This window comes from Rhinolophus sinicus, linkage group LG02 (genome assembly GCF_036562045.2).
Source record: "Rhinolophus sinicus isolate RSC01 linkage group LG02, ASM3656204v1, whole genome shotgun sequence".
In the NCBI taxonomy this organism is placed as follows: Eukaryota; Metazoa; Chordata; class Mammalia; order Chiroptera; family Rhinolophidae; genus Rhinolophus; species Rhinolophus sinicus.
In genome coordinates this window covers 64810378-64830964 of record NC_133752.1, presented here as the reverse complement: position 1 = coordinate 64830964, position 20587 = coordinate 64810378, and the positions used below count along the sequence as shown (strand labels likewise).

The following is a 20587-nucleotide window of genomic DNA, read 5'->3' as shown; positions in this document are numbered from 1 at the left end:
CTCTTCCTTCTTTCATCTTGCTCACATTACATCACTCTGAAGGACTCCTCTGCTTCCCTTTTTAGCTTTTAAGAATTTCTGTGATTAGATAGGATAATCTCCCCCTTCAGCCTTGATCACCTCTGCAGATTCCCTTCTGCCATGTGAGAACATATTCACCATTCTGGGGATTAGGAAGTGGGCATCTTTGGGGACGCATTCATCTAAATATTTGAGATTTAATTCCTCAATCAGACTTGTTCTGGCAGAAAAGATGTTAGGAACATCTTCTTGCATGTCCTATCCTAATTGATCAACAAGAATTATTGACCCCTGTGTTCATGCTAATGTTACACGATTATGTTTGCCTGTGTTGCCCAAATTTTGACTTTTCTAATCTAGTTTTTCACAGCTCCCTACGCTGAGGACTCACACCCTTACTGGAACAGACCTGCATATTAGCTGCTTCAATAGTAAAGTATTTTCTTCTCACTCTGTGCTACATTTGGGCTCCTTACAATGATGATAAAGAATAGTAAAGATATTAGTACTTGTGAGGTGTGTGTGTGGGGGGTCCATGTCAAAGGTCCTTATTCGAGCCTTTAGAAATCAGAATCATTCAAGGAGATCTATATTACTGAACCCTAAAACTTTCTAAGGCCTCCATTAAAATAAAATTTAAAAAAAGCAATGCCAGGAAAGGGCTAATATATGTAACCTCTTGTTAAGTAGAAGGCAATGTTGTACTCATTGTCTGAGAAAAGCGATTTCACAATCTTGATCATCCTATGATTTAGTCTTTTAGTAATATAAACACTTCATTTTAGGGAGCTTGGAAGCGAGAACTAAAAATGTCTAATCTTTCAGAAATTATGGTATATTTGCCTTCTCTCCCCACTCTTGTGGGTATATTTATAGGATGTGGGGGCCATGAGCATAAAGAACTGGTCTCTGGATTTTGAATCCTAATTCCCATACACACTATTGTGTACCCTTTGAAAATACACCTAACCTTATGGAGCTTTAGTTACTATATTTTTTTAATGGGAAGCAGTGTTTTCCTCACACGGTGCTTCTTAATATTAAAAAAACACACCATTTTTATTAATCTGATCTTCAGTTTTCTAATGTGTTCATTCCTATTTATATTTGAAGGATTGTTTAAAAACTAGAAATTCAGGAAGATAAGTGCTTGATTTCTTTCTCTTTTCCTATATTTTTCTAGTTTGTTGTAATGCTTGCTATGATAGGTTTTTCAGAGTTTTTGGAATAATTTTGAAGTGATGCTTACAAAATTCAGTGTTTGTCATTTAACTACCAAGTCTATGTTTCATGCTTGTGAAAGAAAGAAAAACACAGTTTTATAAATCTCCCTCTACATTTGTGAGCACCTGAAATTCTTTATAAATATAAAGCATTCCTCAGTCCAACACCGTTTCAACACCAGGACCAATGTGATATATTGCAAGCTGAAAAATGTCTTTCAGACTTGTTGATGTCTTCCTGACAATTGCTTTATCAATTTTACATTAAATTAATTTTTCATAATGTGTCTTCTAAATTTTATGTATTATAATGGTATTATAGTTACTTTTTAAAGAAGTCTTATATTTTGCAGATACATACTCAAATAGTTTCCTGATGAAATTATATGATGTCTGGGATTTTCTTCAACATATTCTGGGATAGGGAAGGAGGCATGGGCGGAGGGAGAAGAAACAATATACATCCTTAATTTACCATTGATGAAGCTGGATGATAGGCATGTGTAGGGGTGGAAAGCTTTCCCTTCTTCCTGTCTAGGTTCTCTGGCTGGTCTAGTAATCAAGTTGACATTAGACAGATTAACAGTTCTAAAACAAATTTGATTTTTTATGTACAGGGGCTCCTTAAAAATATGAGACTCAAAAAAGTGACCATAGCAGGAAGCTTTTATACCTTTTAGACAAAGAAACCATACATCTGTGAAGAATTGACAAGACATAGGGGTTTGGGCTTAGGTAGTAAATTAGTGAATAAATAATGGGTTTGTTTATTCAGCTTTCTTGGCCCTGAATTCCCTGTATTTGGTGATAAGGATGACTTCTACCCTCCTGGTACAGGGCATGTACGTTTCCCATGAGAGATTTATTTCCTGCTTTTAGTGGGACAAAGAAGGGTCAGATAATTCTTTTTGAACCTTGCTCTTTCCTAAGTAACTTTAATTCAAAATAATCAATAGGCCAAAGTGGCGTATTTTGGGATGGCATATTCTGTTCCCCTTCACGTGGATTCTTTATCCTTTCCTTTTGTTTTGAATTTTTAAATTGTTTTTCTAATTGTAGTTTTGCTCACCCTCAAGTTGTGGTGCCCTGTCACCTGTTCCTCTTACTCATCTGATCTGTAGTCATCCACTTACAATGGTCCTTCTGTGCCCCATGCGTGCCATAACCTTTCATGAGACTACCACTTGCTGTTTCCTCAGTGTCAGCGTCCTCCTGTGCTGTTCTTTCCTCGCGTCCCTCACCTCAGCTGGGTGCTAGCATCGTGCTCTTCTCTGTCATCTCCATCCAGATCATATCATACTCCACTATAATTGCTTAATCTGGCATTGCTCAATGGGAGGATTATATTATCCTATTCATATGATTTTGTTAATACTGGTCACAGAGTGGGATGGGCTACGGAAGTAATATTTGCTGAATGAAATACACACACACAAAATAAATAAAATAAAATAAGAAAGTTGCCATTGCTTCATATTACTCTGTCTATTTTTTTGTGTTTGGTAAGTAATATCCACTGGGCAGGAGCCCGTCAGTGACCTTTGCTTCTCCATCAATGACTTTATATTCTCAATAAATCAAGCATGTAGTTGTTTCTCAGCTATTGCATATTTTACTAACTTCACTGAAAATACGTATGAGTAATATGATGTAGGGGGAAAGGAAACCAGAGTGAAAGATAGGTATCAAATTGGCAACTTGACAACTCCTTTCTTTGATGATTACTTTTGATTGGTGTTTACATCTTCACCTGAAAGCTGACTTTATAAATGGCAGATGGTTATAGTCAGAGTGGGATTTGAAGACAAAAAAGCAAGCTGTTATAAATGCTAGGTATACCCAATTTTCCGCAAGCACAAACACCACATTGACCTCTGGTATTTTTTATCAGTAGATGAGATTATTTTCAACAAGGAAATACACTTTTTTACTTTTATTTTTGAGGCAGGCTTAGCTACTTTCAAAGTATTAGAAAAACTTAGAAAAAACCCATATGCTATTCTTAAATGTAGTTTAATACAGGTTCCCACATTCCACATGGAATCATTATTGTAGCAGAGCAGAGAGGTGTGGAGATGTAACTTGCAATCATCGTAAAGATTGTAAAAGGAAAATGACACTATTAAAAATCCCAGGAGCAAAAATGTGAGATCCATTTTATTGTTTTTAAAGGAGGGGAAGTGTCATATCTCCAGAGGAAATAATCAAGATCAGAAGTTGAAATTCTAAAGCAAACAAACAAAACAGACATAAAATCTGCCTGGAGGGATGCAAACTATTAAACTTGTTTACAGTATATATAGAAAATGAAGAACATTTGTGTTGAAAAATGGTGTAACTGGAGAAACCAATGGGAACTTGAGGATAGTAAAATCTGTTTTTACTTTATGAAGAAAGTTGTATGCATATCTTTGTATTTTATTTATGTGTTCTTTAGTCATTGGTCACATTATTAAATGACAATGGATATATAAATTTGAAATAAATGTGTTAGGAAAAGCATCTAATACCAGGACGTTTTGTTCTTCTATTCTTAGTTATTAAAATTAAATGTGGGCCCTTATCTATACTTTTAACTTTCAAGTTTCCTATAAAAGTCAGATTGTCTTCTCCTGAACTGTTCAAATGCAGTTCATGGAAATTAAGTTAGGCCTTTTTTGATAACTGTATTTAAGAGTACAATCTGTGTCCCTTCCCCCAATCTTGATCCCCTTTAGTCTGTTCTAATTTGTTTCCATTGCCCATGGCATCTGGCACAGATGATACTATTGATGTATTTATTGTGTTAATTGCTTACTCACTGCCGCCCCCGCATAAGGATGTGGGTAATCCTTCATTTTGTTGGTGTGATGTATGCCAACCATCTATAAAGGCACCTGTCATGTATGTATTAGGCATTCAACTAATACTAATTGATGAATTAATGAATGAAATAATTTATAATAACAATAATAATAATAATAATAGCTAAAAATTCTTAGTACTTTATTACTGTGTTTCCCCGAAAGTAAGACCTAGCCAGACCATCAGCTCTAATGCGTCTTTTGGAGCAAAAATTAATATAAGACCGGTATTATATTATATTATACCCAATATTATATTATATTAATTATATTATATTATATTACATTACATTACATTATACCTGGTCTTATAGTAAAATAAGACCAGGTCATATATTAATTTTTGCTCCAAAAGACGCATTAGAGCTGATGGTCTGGCTAGGTCTTATTTTCGGGGAAACACGGTATGTACCAAGCACTGCTTTAATTACTATATATGTATAAATATACGTTGAGTTTTCAAAACATCCCTATGAGGTCAGTGCTATTATAAGCCCTGTTATACAAATGAGGAAATTGAGGCACGTGGAAGTTGAACAGCTTGATAGTTGTTGCTAATAATTTATATGGCTAAGAAGTTGCAGAGTTCAGATATCAACACTGGCAATCCTGTTCCCCAGGCCAGATCTTACCTATTTTTCTAAATGGCTTTTAGTTTGCAGACAAAGCCTAGTAGAGGGAAATATGTGCACATTTTCATAAGCAAATGACTCTAAACCTTTTTAATGTGTGAACAAAACTGAAAATCATGCCACACACACTTGAAAATTACGGCTTACTAATCAAGGCCTCAGAGGAAAGAGAAGATGAGGGCTGTGGGCAGTTTTCTGCAGACTCACTATAAAGCATTCCCTTTTCTTACTTTCCTCTGACATCACTGTTGACAACCACCACCTGATTTGACTTTTGAAAGTCATCAATTTCGGATGTGAGTTTGCTCCTTCTAAGATGTAGGATTGAGACTATAAGCTATCAAATGTATTTTTCCCTCCAAATTCTATGGTTATAAGAATGTATTTCTGTGCTCTGATGCTTAAGTATTGACAGGAGAAAGAGAAAGAGAGAGAGAAAAGACTTGCTGGTCCAAGTCTTTTCTGTATTTGAACTTCAGTAGAAATTGCACATGATTCCGCAATGAAATAGAAATTGAATGAAAGTTGAAAAAGAGATTGCAGATAGAAAAATAATGGCTTTTCCAAAATCCATAATGGCCTTTGGGTGTTTGCTCTAGTGCTGAGCTGTATTGACCAGCAGCTCCCTTACAATTCCAACATCTTTGGCATACCTGACACCGGACAGTCTACATAGATCATTTATTTTTCTCCTTCTTCTCTCTCAAAGCAGACGAACTATATAACTTCTTACCCACACTCTGTTTCATCTTTCTATATTATCTTGAGGAGATTGTTTCTTTCCCAGATTTCACAATCGTCTTAGTATTAATTATGTCAAAATATGATCAGCCCTGATTTAACTACCCTACCACCTGAAAAAAAAAAATCTTTATAATGTTGGAACCTTCATGCACTCCTAATGAAAAGGAAAATGGTACAGCTTTTTTGGAAATCAGACTGACAGTTTCTCAAAAGTTTACACATAGAGTTACTACATGACTCAGAAATTCCACTGCTGGATATATGTATACACCAGGGGTGCAAAAAAAATGTATACAAGTGGACACTTTGGTCAATATTGCTCAAGCAGTAAGTAGTTTGCCATAATCAGAAGTGTCTGGACGCTGATCACAACCACTTTGAGTACCTTTTGCAATTGCAGAAGACAAATGTGACTTGTATTCATCTTTTGTTATCAGTATATATTGAGTATTACAATTTTAATACAGTTTTCCTTCCTTAAAATGTGTATACAATTTTTTCGCACTGAGTGTGTGTGTGTGTGTGTTCAAGAAAAATAAAGACATATGTTGACACAAAAAATAGTATATTAAAGTCCAGGGAAGCATTTTTCAAAATAGTAAAAAGGTGGAAATGATCTCAAATATCCAGCAATTGATGAAAGATACATAAAATGTGGCAAGTATGTACAGAGGAATACTATTTGTCAGCAAAAGAGAATAAAGTACTGATTCATGGTGCCACATGTATGAGCTTTGAAATACTATATTGAGTGAAGGTAACTGATCACAAACAAGTATGTATTTGTATAATTCCATTTATATGAAATGTCCAGAATAGGTAAATCTATAGAGATGGAAAATAGATGAGTGGTTGCGTAGAGCTGGGGTGGATTGGGAGGAAATGGCAAGTGACTACTGATGAGCTTTGGATTTTGCGCTCGTGTGTTTGTGTGTGTGGTGATGAAAACTGGCTCAAATTGATTGTGGTGGTTGCACAAATCTATAATTATGCTAGAAACCATTTAATTCTATGCTTGAAATGGGTGAATTTTACATGTAAATTATATATCAATGCAGAAAAATAACATATATACACATACATACATACATACATATATGACATCGCCATGAAAATGTATCATTTACCTAGACTAAAAACTAAATAAAAACTGATCCATAAGCTACCCAACTATTTCCTTATTGCCATTGTGATTTTGGATCCTTTAGCAAAACCAAGAAGCTTTTATTTTTTCTCTTGCTTTATAATTCTTTGAAATTCTTTTATAAATCTATCATTAAGCATTGTTCATTCTTTGTAAGTACTTTGGTGGAACTTAAAGTAAAATGTCAGATATAGCAGCACCAGGAAACTCTATGCCCTAAATTACATCTATAAAATCAATCTTTAAAATTCAAATGCTGTGGCACAAAATTATTAAATACATAGTATATAAAATAATTCTTAACCTGAATATGAGAGTATATAGGTGAATCTTAACCTGGGAGTACATTTCATATAAGAAATAAAGATCACAGAAAATATAACTGATGTTATTATCAGTGTATCTAGCACTAAGTAGCTAGGAAGGTTAAAGTTAATAACTAATAATTCCAACAGTAACCATCAAAAAAGTTCAATGAAAGTTATCAAGACAATTAAAAAATTTTATCTGGCATGGTGAAGCTAGCAAACTTAAAATAAACAATGAAATATTCTTATAACCAAAATATAGAAAACTTGAAAAAATGATTAATTCCTATTTATTAAAAAGCAATTCAAATGCAGATTCATTCAATGACATGAAGACAAAATATTTTAAATATTTATTCTCCAAATTAATTTATAGAATGAATGTATTTCTAGTCAAAAATCTCTATGATTTTTTTGCTTTAATATTCAGAAAAAAGTGAAATGAAATTCAAGAGGAAAAATAAGCAGATATATGTCTTTTGAATTTGGAAAAATAAGGGCAAACATAGAAGCAGTAATCACATGTTTGGATATACAAACCTTTTTTAAGACAGCAGATCCTGGTGGAAAATGTGATGAATGAGAACAGATATGTTTCCTCAGAGTATTCTTGTCAAATCTTTAAAAATAATATGTGTTTGCCGTGCTTTAATCTCCCTAAGGTCTTTTTGAACTGATTACATTTTTGTTGACCATTATTCACCATAAAGTCTAAGAGAAATATTTATGGAACTTATTATTTTAACTGGAGTTTAGCTTATTACTGTTATTTTGCAGTAATTCTTAATGGGGGAAGGTGGAACTTTGAGAGTCACTGTTTTATTTTGTTCTGTTTTTTTCAAACTGTGTTTTTTCTCCCCATGTTCCTTGATGAAGAGCGATTACTTTACTGAGAATCATTGCCTTAGTTAAGCACAGATTAAAATAGGTTTTATTACCTTTTATGTGTTTTTGTGGAGATAAATGTGTGAGTACCACTGATCTAAAGTAAAGTGGAAATCTTTTTTAAGAATAATGCAGTCAATGAACTCCATAATTTGTAGTGTTTATTCTGTAGATCAGAAATCTCAGCCACCTTACTGAAATCCATTACTGCATTTTGACCTTCCCTGAGGCTCAGAGTTTCAGTCAGTTCCTACCCTGGTGGCTTTCCCTGCCACATCTCACCCTGCAGTTTGCTAGCTTTCTCCTTGGACAGAGAATGATTATTATGGCAAACCAAGTTCAAGGCTTGACTGTCAATAATCCCTGTCCCATTCTACTGGCTCTTTGATATTCCCATTCCCCTTAGGAACGTATTTGTATACACTGTGATCTCCAACTGCCTACAGTATCCTCGTGGAACATTCTTGAATTACATGCTTATCGCAAGACCAGGCAAATGTGGCGTTTACAAGGACTCTGTTACAAACTGATTGCAAGGCTGGTAGTTCCAAAAGCAGCACTTGTCAGAGTGTAATCACTAAAATCTATACTTTTTTTTTTTTTTTTTTCAGGTTTAGTATACTGAGAACTTTGAGAAAAATATTATGATATAGATGAAAACACTAGGTTTGGAGTCAAAATGCCACTGGCCTTGCTATTTATTAGCTTCATGTGTTTGAGCCAGTTGCTTAATCTGCGCTACTTGTTTCTTTGATTTAAAAATCTGTATATATTAACATGGTCCCTACCTTTAAATCTTCAGAGTGATGTTGGTTGTATTAAAGGAGACGATGTACATATGAGTGCATGGCATTTATATTATTCGTGGTGAAAGCCATGTTCCTTGATTAGACATGAAATCAATATTTTATATACTGAGGTTATTTTGAACCAATACAAAGTGAAAGATTCTTATTTTCACTTACATGATCAATAAAATTTCAAACCAATTCATTTGTAATGACATGGGACCTTAAAAACAAAAATGTTTCTGCAACCAAGTATGCAACACAGGTAAAAACATCAGGTGTTTTTATAATTAAAATACTCTGAAGTTTTTAATAAGCGATATTACACATGGACTGCTAACAGTGCACAATCACTGTCTTATTTCCTTTATAATAGTGCATTTAGTATTCCACTGAAACATGACCAGTGAATGCACAATATTCTTAGTTACCATTATGAGGGGCTGTGTATATTACAGCTGCTCCACTGTGACTGCTGTTAGCTAGAAAAATGCTGGGAGCAACAGCAGCTACTATCAACAGGGAGCCATATTAATTATTTGAAATGTGCCTCATAAGAGGAATCAGCAGAGTTTATTGCAAGTCGAATATTACTTGAAACGGGAAGGTTACTCTAACTGTTATCATAATCTATGTATCATTAACTTTCCTTGTTTAGGAAAAGAGATTAACAGCCCTGTAAATTGGTATAGTAAATGTGTAAAATATAACTGCATATTCCCATTGTAAGAAGAAGGTGGTGGGTCCTCCACTTCCACAGAAACTTTTATAGAAAGTAGCTTTAGAAATTGAACTGACTCTGTAATGATGCTTTTTTGCCTTAAAATCCTAATTGCTTACTGAATCATCAGGATGCAAACTATAGCTGCTTTGAGCATTAGAAGATTCTTTTGTTTTTTAAGCTAGCAATTTTTTCAGTCAGCATCTCAGCCTTCAAGTCAGGTTTAATACTTTACTCATAAGACAGGAAGTGTATCACAAATACGTATGTATTGCTTTGTAAGGACTAGAGAATGAATTCATCTACCTGCTTTTTATGTTGTGGTTACTTATTGCTTTTCCATCAAATACAATAATCAGGTAGGAGTAGTTTTCTATTCAAGTGATGTAAGTAAATCAAAAAAATAAAAGTTAATCAGGGTTATAAAATTATCTAAATAAGTGCTACTCAAACTGTTGTCTGACATGGATGCCAGTCTGCAGCCTGTTTCTTACTGACCTGCAATGAATAAGTGCAGGAATTGAGAGTGTGGTATATGAACCAAAAACAACAAAAGAACAAGCCAAACAAATGAGAAACAAAAACTCATAGACACAGACAATAGTTTAGTGGTTACCAGAGGGTAAGGGGGGTGGGGGGTGGTAGATGAGGGTAAAGGGGATCAAATATATGGTGATGGAAGGAGAACTGACTCTGGGTGGTGAGCACACAATGGGATTTATAAATGATGTAATACAGGATTGTACACCTAAAATCAATGTAACTTTACTAACAATTGTCACCCTAATAAACTTTAATAAAAAAAAAGAAAAGAAAAGACGCATTTACAGCAAATTGGAAGTACTTAAAACCTAACACGGAAAAATTGGGAATGGTATTTTGTATGACTTTGGTTTTAGTTTTTCCTTCACTTTTCCTGTAAATCATTTTAATTGTACTTTTTAAAGTGTCACTCCACAATAAAATTGTAATTTAACAACAAGCCCCTCTCCCCCAGACTGTAAGAAGATTCAATTGTTTGATGTTTGGATGACAGATATTGTTTCTGTGTTTGGCTAGATCTGTCTACACCCTATAATGGCTATTAATTCAGTGTGGTGAGAGATAATGTAACATCCTAAAACAAACAAACAAACAAAATAAATACAAGGACAAAACTACAATGTCTTTCTAACATTTATTTTTGGGTCCACAGGGCAGGCACACCATGGACAGGTATCGTACATCTCTCCACCAATTCACCTTGACTCTGAGCTAGAAAGACCCCCTGTTAAAGGTGAGTTGTTATTTTCTTTTTTTCTTAATGTAAAGGAAGAGGAACTGTATTCATTCTTTGATGAAGGCAATTAATTAAATTAAAGATGGTTGTAAATATGTGTTTTAAAATGCAGTGCTTATTTAAAAAGCAGGGGGAAATAGTATGTAAGAAATCTGATGAGTCTTATTTATAACAGGTTACCAAATAACCATTATTTTTTTATTGGAACTTTCTTCCTCCATTATCTTATTTTTTAATAAATTAAGATATCTTAATCAAAGTCATAGCAATAGATTTATTTCCTTACAAATTTATGTTATTATCATTATTCTAAAAACTCATTTTAGTGGTTTTAAAATGTACAAATTAAAATTATGTATTTTAAATTGGTGCCACTGTTTAAATTAAAGATATTTTTAAAAAACAAGTCATACAAAATAAAAGTTAAAAGTAACATTTATAATTGCATAATCTAAATACAGAATTTGTCTTTCTGCTTTTAAGAAATACTTATTAATGATTCTCAAAATGTTTTATAATGTTGAAACCAGATGTAATATAGACATGTCTTTTAATTTTATAAATACCAAGTATCCTAGCGTTAACTTTTCAGTTTGAAATAATGCAGTATATTTTCTTACACCGCCAAAGTATTAATTACTTGATACAATAACAGGCGTTAGGTCTGACTTTTATGAGCATGGTTTCTATACACGTTATTTCTTCTGTCAGAAGTCTCTTACCTTTTCTTTTCTATCCATTAAGTTTTTACCAGGGTTTCAGGGCTCTTCTTTATCCTCAGGTCCACTGTTCAGCTTTCCCTGACTGTGAACTACCATGTTTCCCTGAAATAAGACCTAGTCAGACAATCAGCTCTAATTCTTTTTTTGGAGCAAAAATTAATATAAGACCCAGTCTTATACTATATTATATTATATAAGACCCGGTCTTATATTATAGTAAAATAAGACCTGGTATTATGTTTACATTATATTATATTATGCATATATACATATATATATATATATATATATATATGTATATATATATGTATATATATGTATATATACATATATACACATATATAAATTATATTATACAGATATACATATATAATAATATACATTATATTATACATGTATATATATATTAATTTGGGGGACAAAAATTAATATAAGACCGGTCTTCTTTTACTATAAGACTGGCTCTTATATTAATTTTTGTTTCAAAAGACATATTAGAGCTGATGGTCTGGCTAGGTCTTATTTTAGGGGAAACATGGTAGGGAAGAACAAAGTGAATGCCTTTGTTCTCCAAAGTCCCGTGCTTGCCTCAGTTTTTACACCTAAGACATTGCATTTTAGTTTTCAGTGTGCATGCTTCCCTTTCTCTTATGCAAGGTCCTTAAGGGCAGAGAAGGTCATAATTATTATTTCTCTTCCAATCACTGCTCTGTGCTTGGCACGGAGTAGGCACTCATACAATGATTTCTAAGTGACCGTAATTGAAGGTGACAATGTAGATTATGAAGGATGCGTACTCGTTTCTCAAGGAGGAAAGGGAACAGGGACAATAAGGGAATCCCACTCGAAGAGGAAGCAGAATGAACAAAAATATGGATATGTGAAAGTTGTGATATTTTTAAGGAAATGTGCTGGGTGCACAGTAAAATGGAGCAGTTCTAGTAGAAGAGACTAGAAAGATGTAATGAGGCAGATTGTGAAGGATTCTGTACCACATGCCAAGGAGTTTGTACTATTTTTATCCTGGAAAAAAAAATCATGAAATACTTTTTAATGAAAAAAAAAATTCCAAAGTCAATGGAATGTTACATTGTAACATTATCAGCTCTTGATATGAGAAAAATATTTCTGAAGTCAGTATAGATGATGAGAGATTGGCAGACGGAGGCTGTTTCAGTAATAGAAGTAAAAGATGACTGGAAAATTAGTTAGGAATGTGTCAGCAGCAATGAAATGTTTTAAAGAGACATGGAATTTAACTGAACAGAACAGGGAAAGCATCAGAAATACCTCTAAAGTTCGTATGTTGATTAACAGCTTGGATGCTTATGACATAATCCCTCACCATGAGGAATACATGAATTTTAAATTGATGCATTATTTTAGATATCTTAATTCTTAGTAAAATGTTATTCCTACCGACGATGGAGGCCTACTTATGCATGTTGGTGACTTTAATATAATTCAGCTCTTCAGACACGATCCTAGTATGATTTGGGAAGCGTACTGTAGGTCTTGTATAGGGTAGTGTAACATTCCACCCCAAAAGTTACTGGCTTTAAACAAGAAACATTTATTATATTTCTAAGACTTTTTTGAGTCACATGTGTGCTGACTTGGCTAAGGGTAGATGTTTAGATATTTAGTAGTTAGCAGGCTGGGTGGCTTTGCAAGAGAGGGAACTCTCATGTATGATAGTGAACTTGATGTCATGTGGGGTGATGGCAATATGCCTCTCATTATCACGCAGACTAGCACAAAATCATTCCCACTGTGACGGGATTTCCAGTAATATGTAGGCAAGTCCCAAAGTTCAGGTGTTTTTTAAGACTCTGCCTGTGTGATGTTTGCTATGTCCCACCAGCCAAAGCAAGTCAGCCAACCTTAGACATAAGAGGACAGAAAGAAATTTCATCTTTTAATGGAGGAATGACAATCCAGAGGACCGTGAATACAGGAAAGAGAGGAATTTGGGCCATAGTTAGGTAGATAGAGAGTAAAATAAGTTTAGAATGAAATAAGTCAAAAATTGGTAAAATGAAAGGATTTAGAGCTATTAAACTTAACCTTGGAAGTTCTAGTCCTTTCTTATTTTTTTGTTTCCTCAGCTACTACACAGGAGATCAGAAATAAGAACTTCACAGTGTCTTCGTGAGGATTAGGGATAATACAGAATAGAGTCTGGCATCTGGTAGGCCCTAGATAAAATGTGGTTATCACTATGTACTGTTGGGTTCATTGCTGTGGTTGGAGTATGTGAAGAAATTGGGCTTTAAAGCAAGGCAAACCTGTATGACCTGAGGCACCTTCTGTCTGTCATCTATAAAACAAGGATAATAGTGCTAGCATGTCAAATTTACTAAGATGGTTAAGTGAAATAGTTAGTGTCAAGTTCCTGGAAGATACTTGACATAAACAATACCCTAAAAAGTTGGTAGGTAGGTGAGGCTAACTAAAAGCTTTGGTTTAAAATGGCATCATCTTAATAAAGTGTACTGTTGGCATTAAACTGGATAAGAATGAATTACTAGAATGCAACAGTCATGTCTGCTTGACACCTGCCTCAAATTATCCTCTCTGCCTTAAAATGATTGTCTTGATAACTTCTAGTTCTCATATCATCGCTCCACATACGCTGACCCAGAGGCCCTCCAAAACAGCTCTGTGATTAATGCAATTGCAACTGTAGTCACTAGCTCATGAGCCACAGTCCTGCAGTTTTCAAAAAGAGAACATTTAATTAGATAAAGAAGTTTGTATAAATCACCAAATTAACACGGCAAAACATCATGTGTGTTTTTCTTAATCTAAAGTTTTATTTAAAAACAAATATTGAAAATGAGACCGAGTGGGCATAATAACATCATTACTTTGGAACCACAATGTATTGCCTTTCCACTTCAACGATCAGCCCTCATCTTCATTCAGTATTTTTAATTATACTGTAATTATTTTTGATATTTATACGCAGTCAAATTATACAAATGAACTATACCATACCTATATCTATGTACGCAAATCTGTTTATTTGTGTATATCAATATATATACACATACAGAGAGAGTACACCTCGTATATATTATAAGTTTTTGTTTTAACGAATACAATGAAACAAATTAGTTTCTTTAAATAATTTGGAATTGTATCTCCAGTAATTGTTTTTTTGTGTGCGACCAGACGGCAATATCCTCTGAAACACCTGAAAACTAACATTGGCTAACCATTTTAGCTTTACTTTTTTATACTTTTCTGCTATAATTTTATACATATGAGAATATGAGAGATATGTCCAGATATTTCTCTTCCCTCGATAACCATAGCTCTCTCTGTTTGCCTTCTTGTCTTCATGCATGTTACTGTTTTCGGAATTATTGCTTTATAGATTACTCCCTTGTGTATTCTACAGACTTGATCATGTTTTTTATAGGAAAACCATACTACTTAATTTTCTGATGTTCATCAAGCTAGCAATACAAAACAACAACATTTAAAAATGTATTAATATAGTTATCAATATTAGCACAATATTGTCAATGGAAAATATGCACTATCATACAATAACATATCATATTGCTTCAGATATTTTACCAATTTATTCTGTTCTCATATGAAATATTTTGTATTATTTGGTACTTTTTAAAAAAAATAGTATTCTACTTTGAGTATTTGAGACAGTGAATTAATTAATGACAACTTTGGAATTATGTTTTAAAACCCTATTTTAAAATACAAACAATTGTTCAGAATATATACACATATAGATATAGATGCAGATATGTAGATATCACAACTTCATTCCTTTTTTTTTTCCCTCTCAAATTCGATATCACCTGTGAATCATTTTGGTTATAATTCACATGTCACCATCCTACCTTCTTTCTATTAAATTTATTTCAGTTTTGCTCATTTTTTAGGGAAAAATATTTTGTTTGTCATAATATCATTTCCCTTTGCTATTGTGTATTTTAATTGTAACTAACATGTTCTTAGTAATCATATAGAAAATGTAGTAGCAAGTTACCAAATAGCCTTGAGTAAAATGTTATAAACTGCATTTCAAACTAGCCAAAGTATATCAATTCAGTGACATACTTATTCACTGATGAGTAATTTCAGAGATTCTGTTCTTTAAATCTAATATAATCATACATGGCATTTGGTCACATAATTTATGCTTGTGATGACTTTATATGCATTCTTCAATTTATAGATTTTATTACTGGATAGGGTTGTAAATTCCAATAGTTTACTAGTGCGTTAATGTCACAATACATTACAAGGTAATTAACCAGAGCTGCCACTATAAATAGAAAAATAGTCACAGCCCTTACTATAAACTACTTAATAAAAGTAAGATCCTGAATCAGCATTCACCATTATAGTAATTTTTCTTGCTGCTATAGAAATTTTTCTAATTTCTCATTAATCAGGACTTTAAAAAAAAATCTTCATCTAGAAGCACTATTATGTTTAAACGTTTCATTGTTCAAATAAGTTTGTTATAATTTTGTAGTTAATTTAATGGATTGATTATATATTTCTGTATGCAAATAAGTCCTCCATGCTTTTCAGATGTATTTCCCAATTTTATATATTATAATCGGAAATGAAAGACTGCTTTGCTAGTTTTGGTAACAGATTTGTAAATGAGCACATTGGAGTATTTATCAGGACTTATTAAGAGTTGCAGTTGTGACTTTTTCTGTCACGTATTTTGCTTAGCATTGCAATCTAAAGATCCATTCATGTTGTCTCAAATGGTAGTATTACATATTTTCTTATGTCTGAGTAGTATTCCATTGTGTATACATACCACATTTCCTTTATCCAATCATCTATCAGAGGGGCACTTTGGTTGTTTCCATGTCTTGGCCACCATAAATAATACTGCAGTGAACATTGGGGTACATATATATTTATAGAGAAACATTTTCAATTTTGGGGGGTAGAAACCCAGGAGAGGGATTGCTGGGTCATATAGTAATTCTATTCTTCATTTTTTAAGGAACTTCCATACTGTTTTCCATAGGGCTGCACCAATTTACATTCCCATCAGCAATGTCTGAAGGTTGCTTTTTCTTCACAGCCTCTGCAACACTTGTTATTATTTGTCTTGTTGATAATAGCCATTCTAGCAGGTGTGAGGTAGTAACCATTGTCACCCCAGTGAATTTAATTAAAAAAAAAAAAGAATTGTACTTACAATAAGAAGATGCCTAATTAAAATAAAGCAAAGTAAAATTCAGAAGAATTAATTAACAAACTGTATTAACTATATTAAATGTAAAAAAAAAAAGGCGCAGTTGTGAAGGGCACGTGTCCTCAGCAACTATTCTTTCTTCACCAGCCTTTATTTTGCCTCCTCACTACTCACATGAAAAATATTCTACGCCTTAACATGTCTACATTGGAGTCAGAATCACTCAATAAAGGTAGTTGGGGGGGGAGAGTTATTCATCAGAATCCTGAACAGAGGCTTATATTATTTGACAATTAAATGTACCTGTTGGGGCATGCCCTTCAGGTGAAACTTGGATATTTTGTTTTCTGCTGTCTTTCGTTTCATTGTTTCCGTATACAATTTGGTGACAGCCTTAGTGGTCAATTATAGAACCCAACAACCCAACTTAGGAATTCTGTTTATATCACCGGTGATTCAAATTAGATAATTTCCTGTCAGTAACCAACAAAAGACATTAACTTCTGGAAAATATCCTCCATTTATATTACTAAGGATGATATTTTGAATGTTCTGCTACATAAAAAAATTTGGCAATTACCAGATACACTCCATCTTCCAGTATGATAAACCATTAGTAATAAAGCTGGTGAATACAGCATTGTATTTATTTTATATATTTTATATAATCTTTCTTTAGAGAGTCTTATATTTAATCAGAAGTCTAACGCTAAATACTAATTTGTGCATTTGCTTGTTGACAGTACAATTTATACTCAGATAAAAAGCTAAAATATTTGTGCACAGTTGAAAAACTGCACTTATTTTTAAGTTTTTTTTCTATAATAAACTGAGTAATATACACATGGCACATAATCAATGAACTAGAATCATACCAGGCATTAAGTTTCATGTACAAATTGAATTACATTCAGCAAATCCACACATTGAAAATATTTATTAAAGTACAAAATAAACAGATGGTCCTGTCTGATGCATCTGTATTAAAAATAGGTTATAGCCAAAGATTTAGCTTCCCAAATTAGAGACATTAGCACACGATATTATCTAGTGAAATGTAAAAACATTTGAAATTGATTAAAATAAAATAGGAACAAGACATCTGACATTCTTATTGAGGAGTTTCTAGGTCTGTCCTTTAATATTCATAATGGTGTTTTTCTTACTTATCTGGTTAGCAGACGTTATATGGTAGAACATAAATCCCTAGCTTTAGCCGTCCTTACTCCAAAGGAATAAAAAGGAAACTTGCATATAAGAGTACTTTGACCATGTTAAATAAACACCCCTTTCCTACACTTGTAAATGCCAAACATTTTTTCTGTGTTTCAAGTACACTGTTTAAAGTACTCCTACGACATAGAGGAAGAGAGTATAACTTGTTAATATAAATGCTAGACACCACTCCCATTTATTAAGTATGTATCTTTTATCAGACACAGGAAAAATATTTTATATACATTATCACATTTAGTCTTACAAGGATCCTATGACTTTTTCATTCAGACTTGTTGATCATTATATTTATATCATCAGGCATACTACTCTAAAGCTATATAGTAATAATTATATTTCAGTTGAATTTAATTGAAGATAAATTCCAAAGTTGTGGTAAAATGTACTTTTTATTCAATATTATTAGGAATAAATATGAGGGTTTTGTAAATTATAACATACTTTACAAATATGTATATCTATATTGTTTAAAAGCCAACCCTTATCATTTGAAATAACCCACTTCTACAGGTCCCTTGTGGTATATAATTCATATACTGAGAATAAATATTCCAAAGAGTAGTGTGATCTGGTAGTTTTTCACATTAGGTTCTCAGCTTGTGTTGGCCATCTCTCAGTGAGCCTGAATGAGAAGGGAGATCGTTCTACTTCCACACTTGCCGATGAAATGATATTCTCAGTATTCAAATGGCGTAAAATAGTTACTGTTGTGATCTGAACATTCTCCTTCAGAATCGATGTGGCTGATGGCAGATCCAAAGATAATGATCCTTGACTGGAATATGATGGTTCCTCCGTGGACCTATTGCTTAAGACAAGGCAAAGTCCCTGAAACTAGGATGTCTGTAAGCAGCTATGACCAGGGGTCAGTTTTCAGAAATTCAAACCTCCCACCTCCCCCAGCTCCCTCTGTCCATTCCTAATAATAGTCTCTGGGACAGATTTCTCTTTGTCTTATTTTGTCTTTAATCTCATTCAGAAAAATGGGACTATAGCCACTTTATCTTGTTCAGAGAGAAACTATTTAATATTTTCCAAAGTTCACAACTTTTTACAGGGAGATATTGCTAGTCAGTAATAATAACAATAGCTAACATAAATAAACTTTAAATCGTGTCCAAATTTAAAATTATCTATATGACTCTCACTATCCCAATTCTTGAAGAGAGCCCATCATAATGCTCTTCAGGATATTCCAATGCATACCTACCTTTTTTGAGTGGACATGGTATGAACACCAAGTATTTAAACTTTACATTTATGCCTGGCTCCATTTTAAGCACTTGACATGGATTGTTGTTTCATTAAGTTCCTGAATTCCATGAAACATATAGTATTGTTATTGTAATTTTGTGAATAAATAAACTGAGACATAAGTTTTGTTTTGTTTTTAACTTCAAATAGGTCATACAAGTATTAAGTATTAGAGCTAGGACTCAAACTTAGGCATCTCTAAAAATCTGCGAAGACAGTTTTTCACCTATACAAAAGGAACGGTAACTTACTTTCCCAAACAATATACTATTGCAAGTAATTAGTAATGAAATACATTATCAGCAAGTGATGGTGGGGGAAATTATCCATAATATAGTATTTTTAGGAAAATCCCTTACCATCTTCATAATCCATTTTAAGAAGACAATATGATATAAGTAGTATAAAAACTCATGTACTATTTATTACCTAGTGGCAACTAAATGTTTGCTGTGTCTGCTGTCTTCTTTTATAAGATAGAATGTCTTTGTTCTACTGCTAGTCTGTTATCTTTTACTCTTTTCATGAAACGTCTACTGTTTGTCTCAATAGAGGTTTCTAAAATCATATCATAAAAAAATAAGTCAGGCATACTGATACCATTTTACAAAGTGTATACAAATTAATCTTTTAAATTTTGTTTTGTTTTATTTGTGACAAAATACCATATTTTGTGTTTTTTAAATTCTCTCCTAAAAAAGTTATTATTTATGTAATTACCAGAAAATAATTTTATACCTGTGTACTAAAAATTATTTATCTCGCTGCCTGGAGGAGACAGTTGAGTAATAGTTGTGTTGCCTGCCACCATGAAAGCCTGGGATGGGATAAAGAAAGAACTGGCCTAGATTTCCAAATGTAACAGTTACCCTCATCCCCACCTGCTGAATATCCACAGCTTCAAGGTTCCAGTTCATTGGTGTACTGATACAACATAAAACACACACACACACACACACACACACACACACACACACACACACACACACACCACTCAGGATCTTCTTTAATATAACAATTTCTGCTTGACAATAGATATAGAAGATAGGTTATGATAAAAATTATATGTGGTAAATTAAAACATTTAAAAATATCTTTTAGAGTCAATTGCCTGAGATTAGAAAAATATCTTTTTTCTCTAGTTTCATTTTTATACCTAGACAGTAGGGGTTGGTACTGTTAAAGATATAACATCTACCTACTTATCACCTCTTGGAAGATGGGTGTCCTCTTTCCTTAGCTCTACAAAGGCATATGCTTCTGTATGAGAAGTGTTGACTTTTGTTATCGGTCATCCCATAGGTCTCCAAACAGCATTGGCTTCACACTAAGAGGTCTTTCATTCCCTCAATACCATGTCCTTTTCTCTTTGTTGGTTTTAACTCTGAGTCCAGCAATTCTTTCCAATTCTTAAGAGTCCAGTAAAAAATCATTCCTTCACTGGAGCAGGTCCTCCTGTTCAGTTCAGTGTCAGATTCTCCTGGAGTCTCATGGAGGTACGCAGCTTGAAGACTAAAGCTGTCATTTCATCCTGCTAACCGCAGCTTGCTAACTATATGATCATGCACTCTAGAGCCACAGCAGCAA

The 20587-nt window shown here is 33.4% G+C and overlaps 1 protein-coding gene across 23 annotated transcripts in view; it reads left to right on the top strand.

Moving 5' to 3' along the window:
- The window catches only part of ADGRL3 (adhesion G protein-coupled receptor L3), a 748795-nt gene that overhangs the window by 511130 nt on the left and 217078 nt on the right, over window positions 1-20587 (top strand). For all 23 annotated transcript variants that reach the window (XM_019743744.2, XM_019743750.2, XM_074324498.1 and 20 more), the window contains one exon: window positions 10505-10585. In XM_019743744.2, the coding sequence (XP_019599303.2) occupies window positions 10505-10585 (81 nt within the window). The remainder of the gene's footprint in view (window positions 1-10504; window positions 10586-20587) is intronic.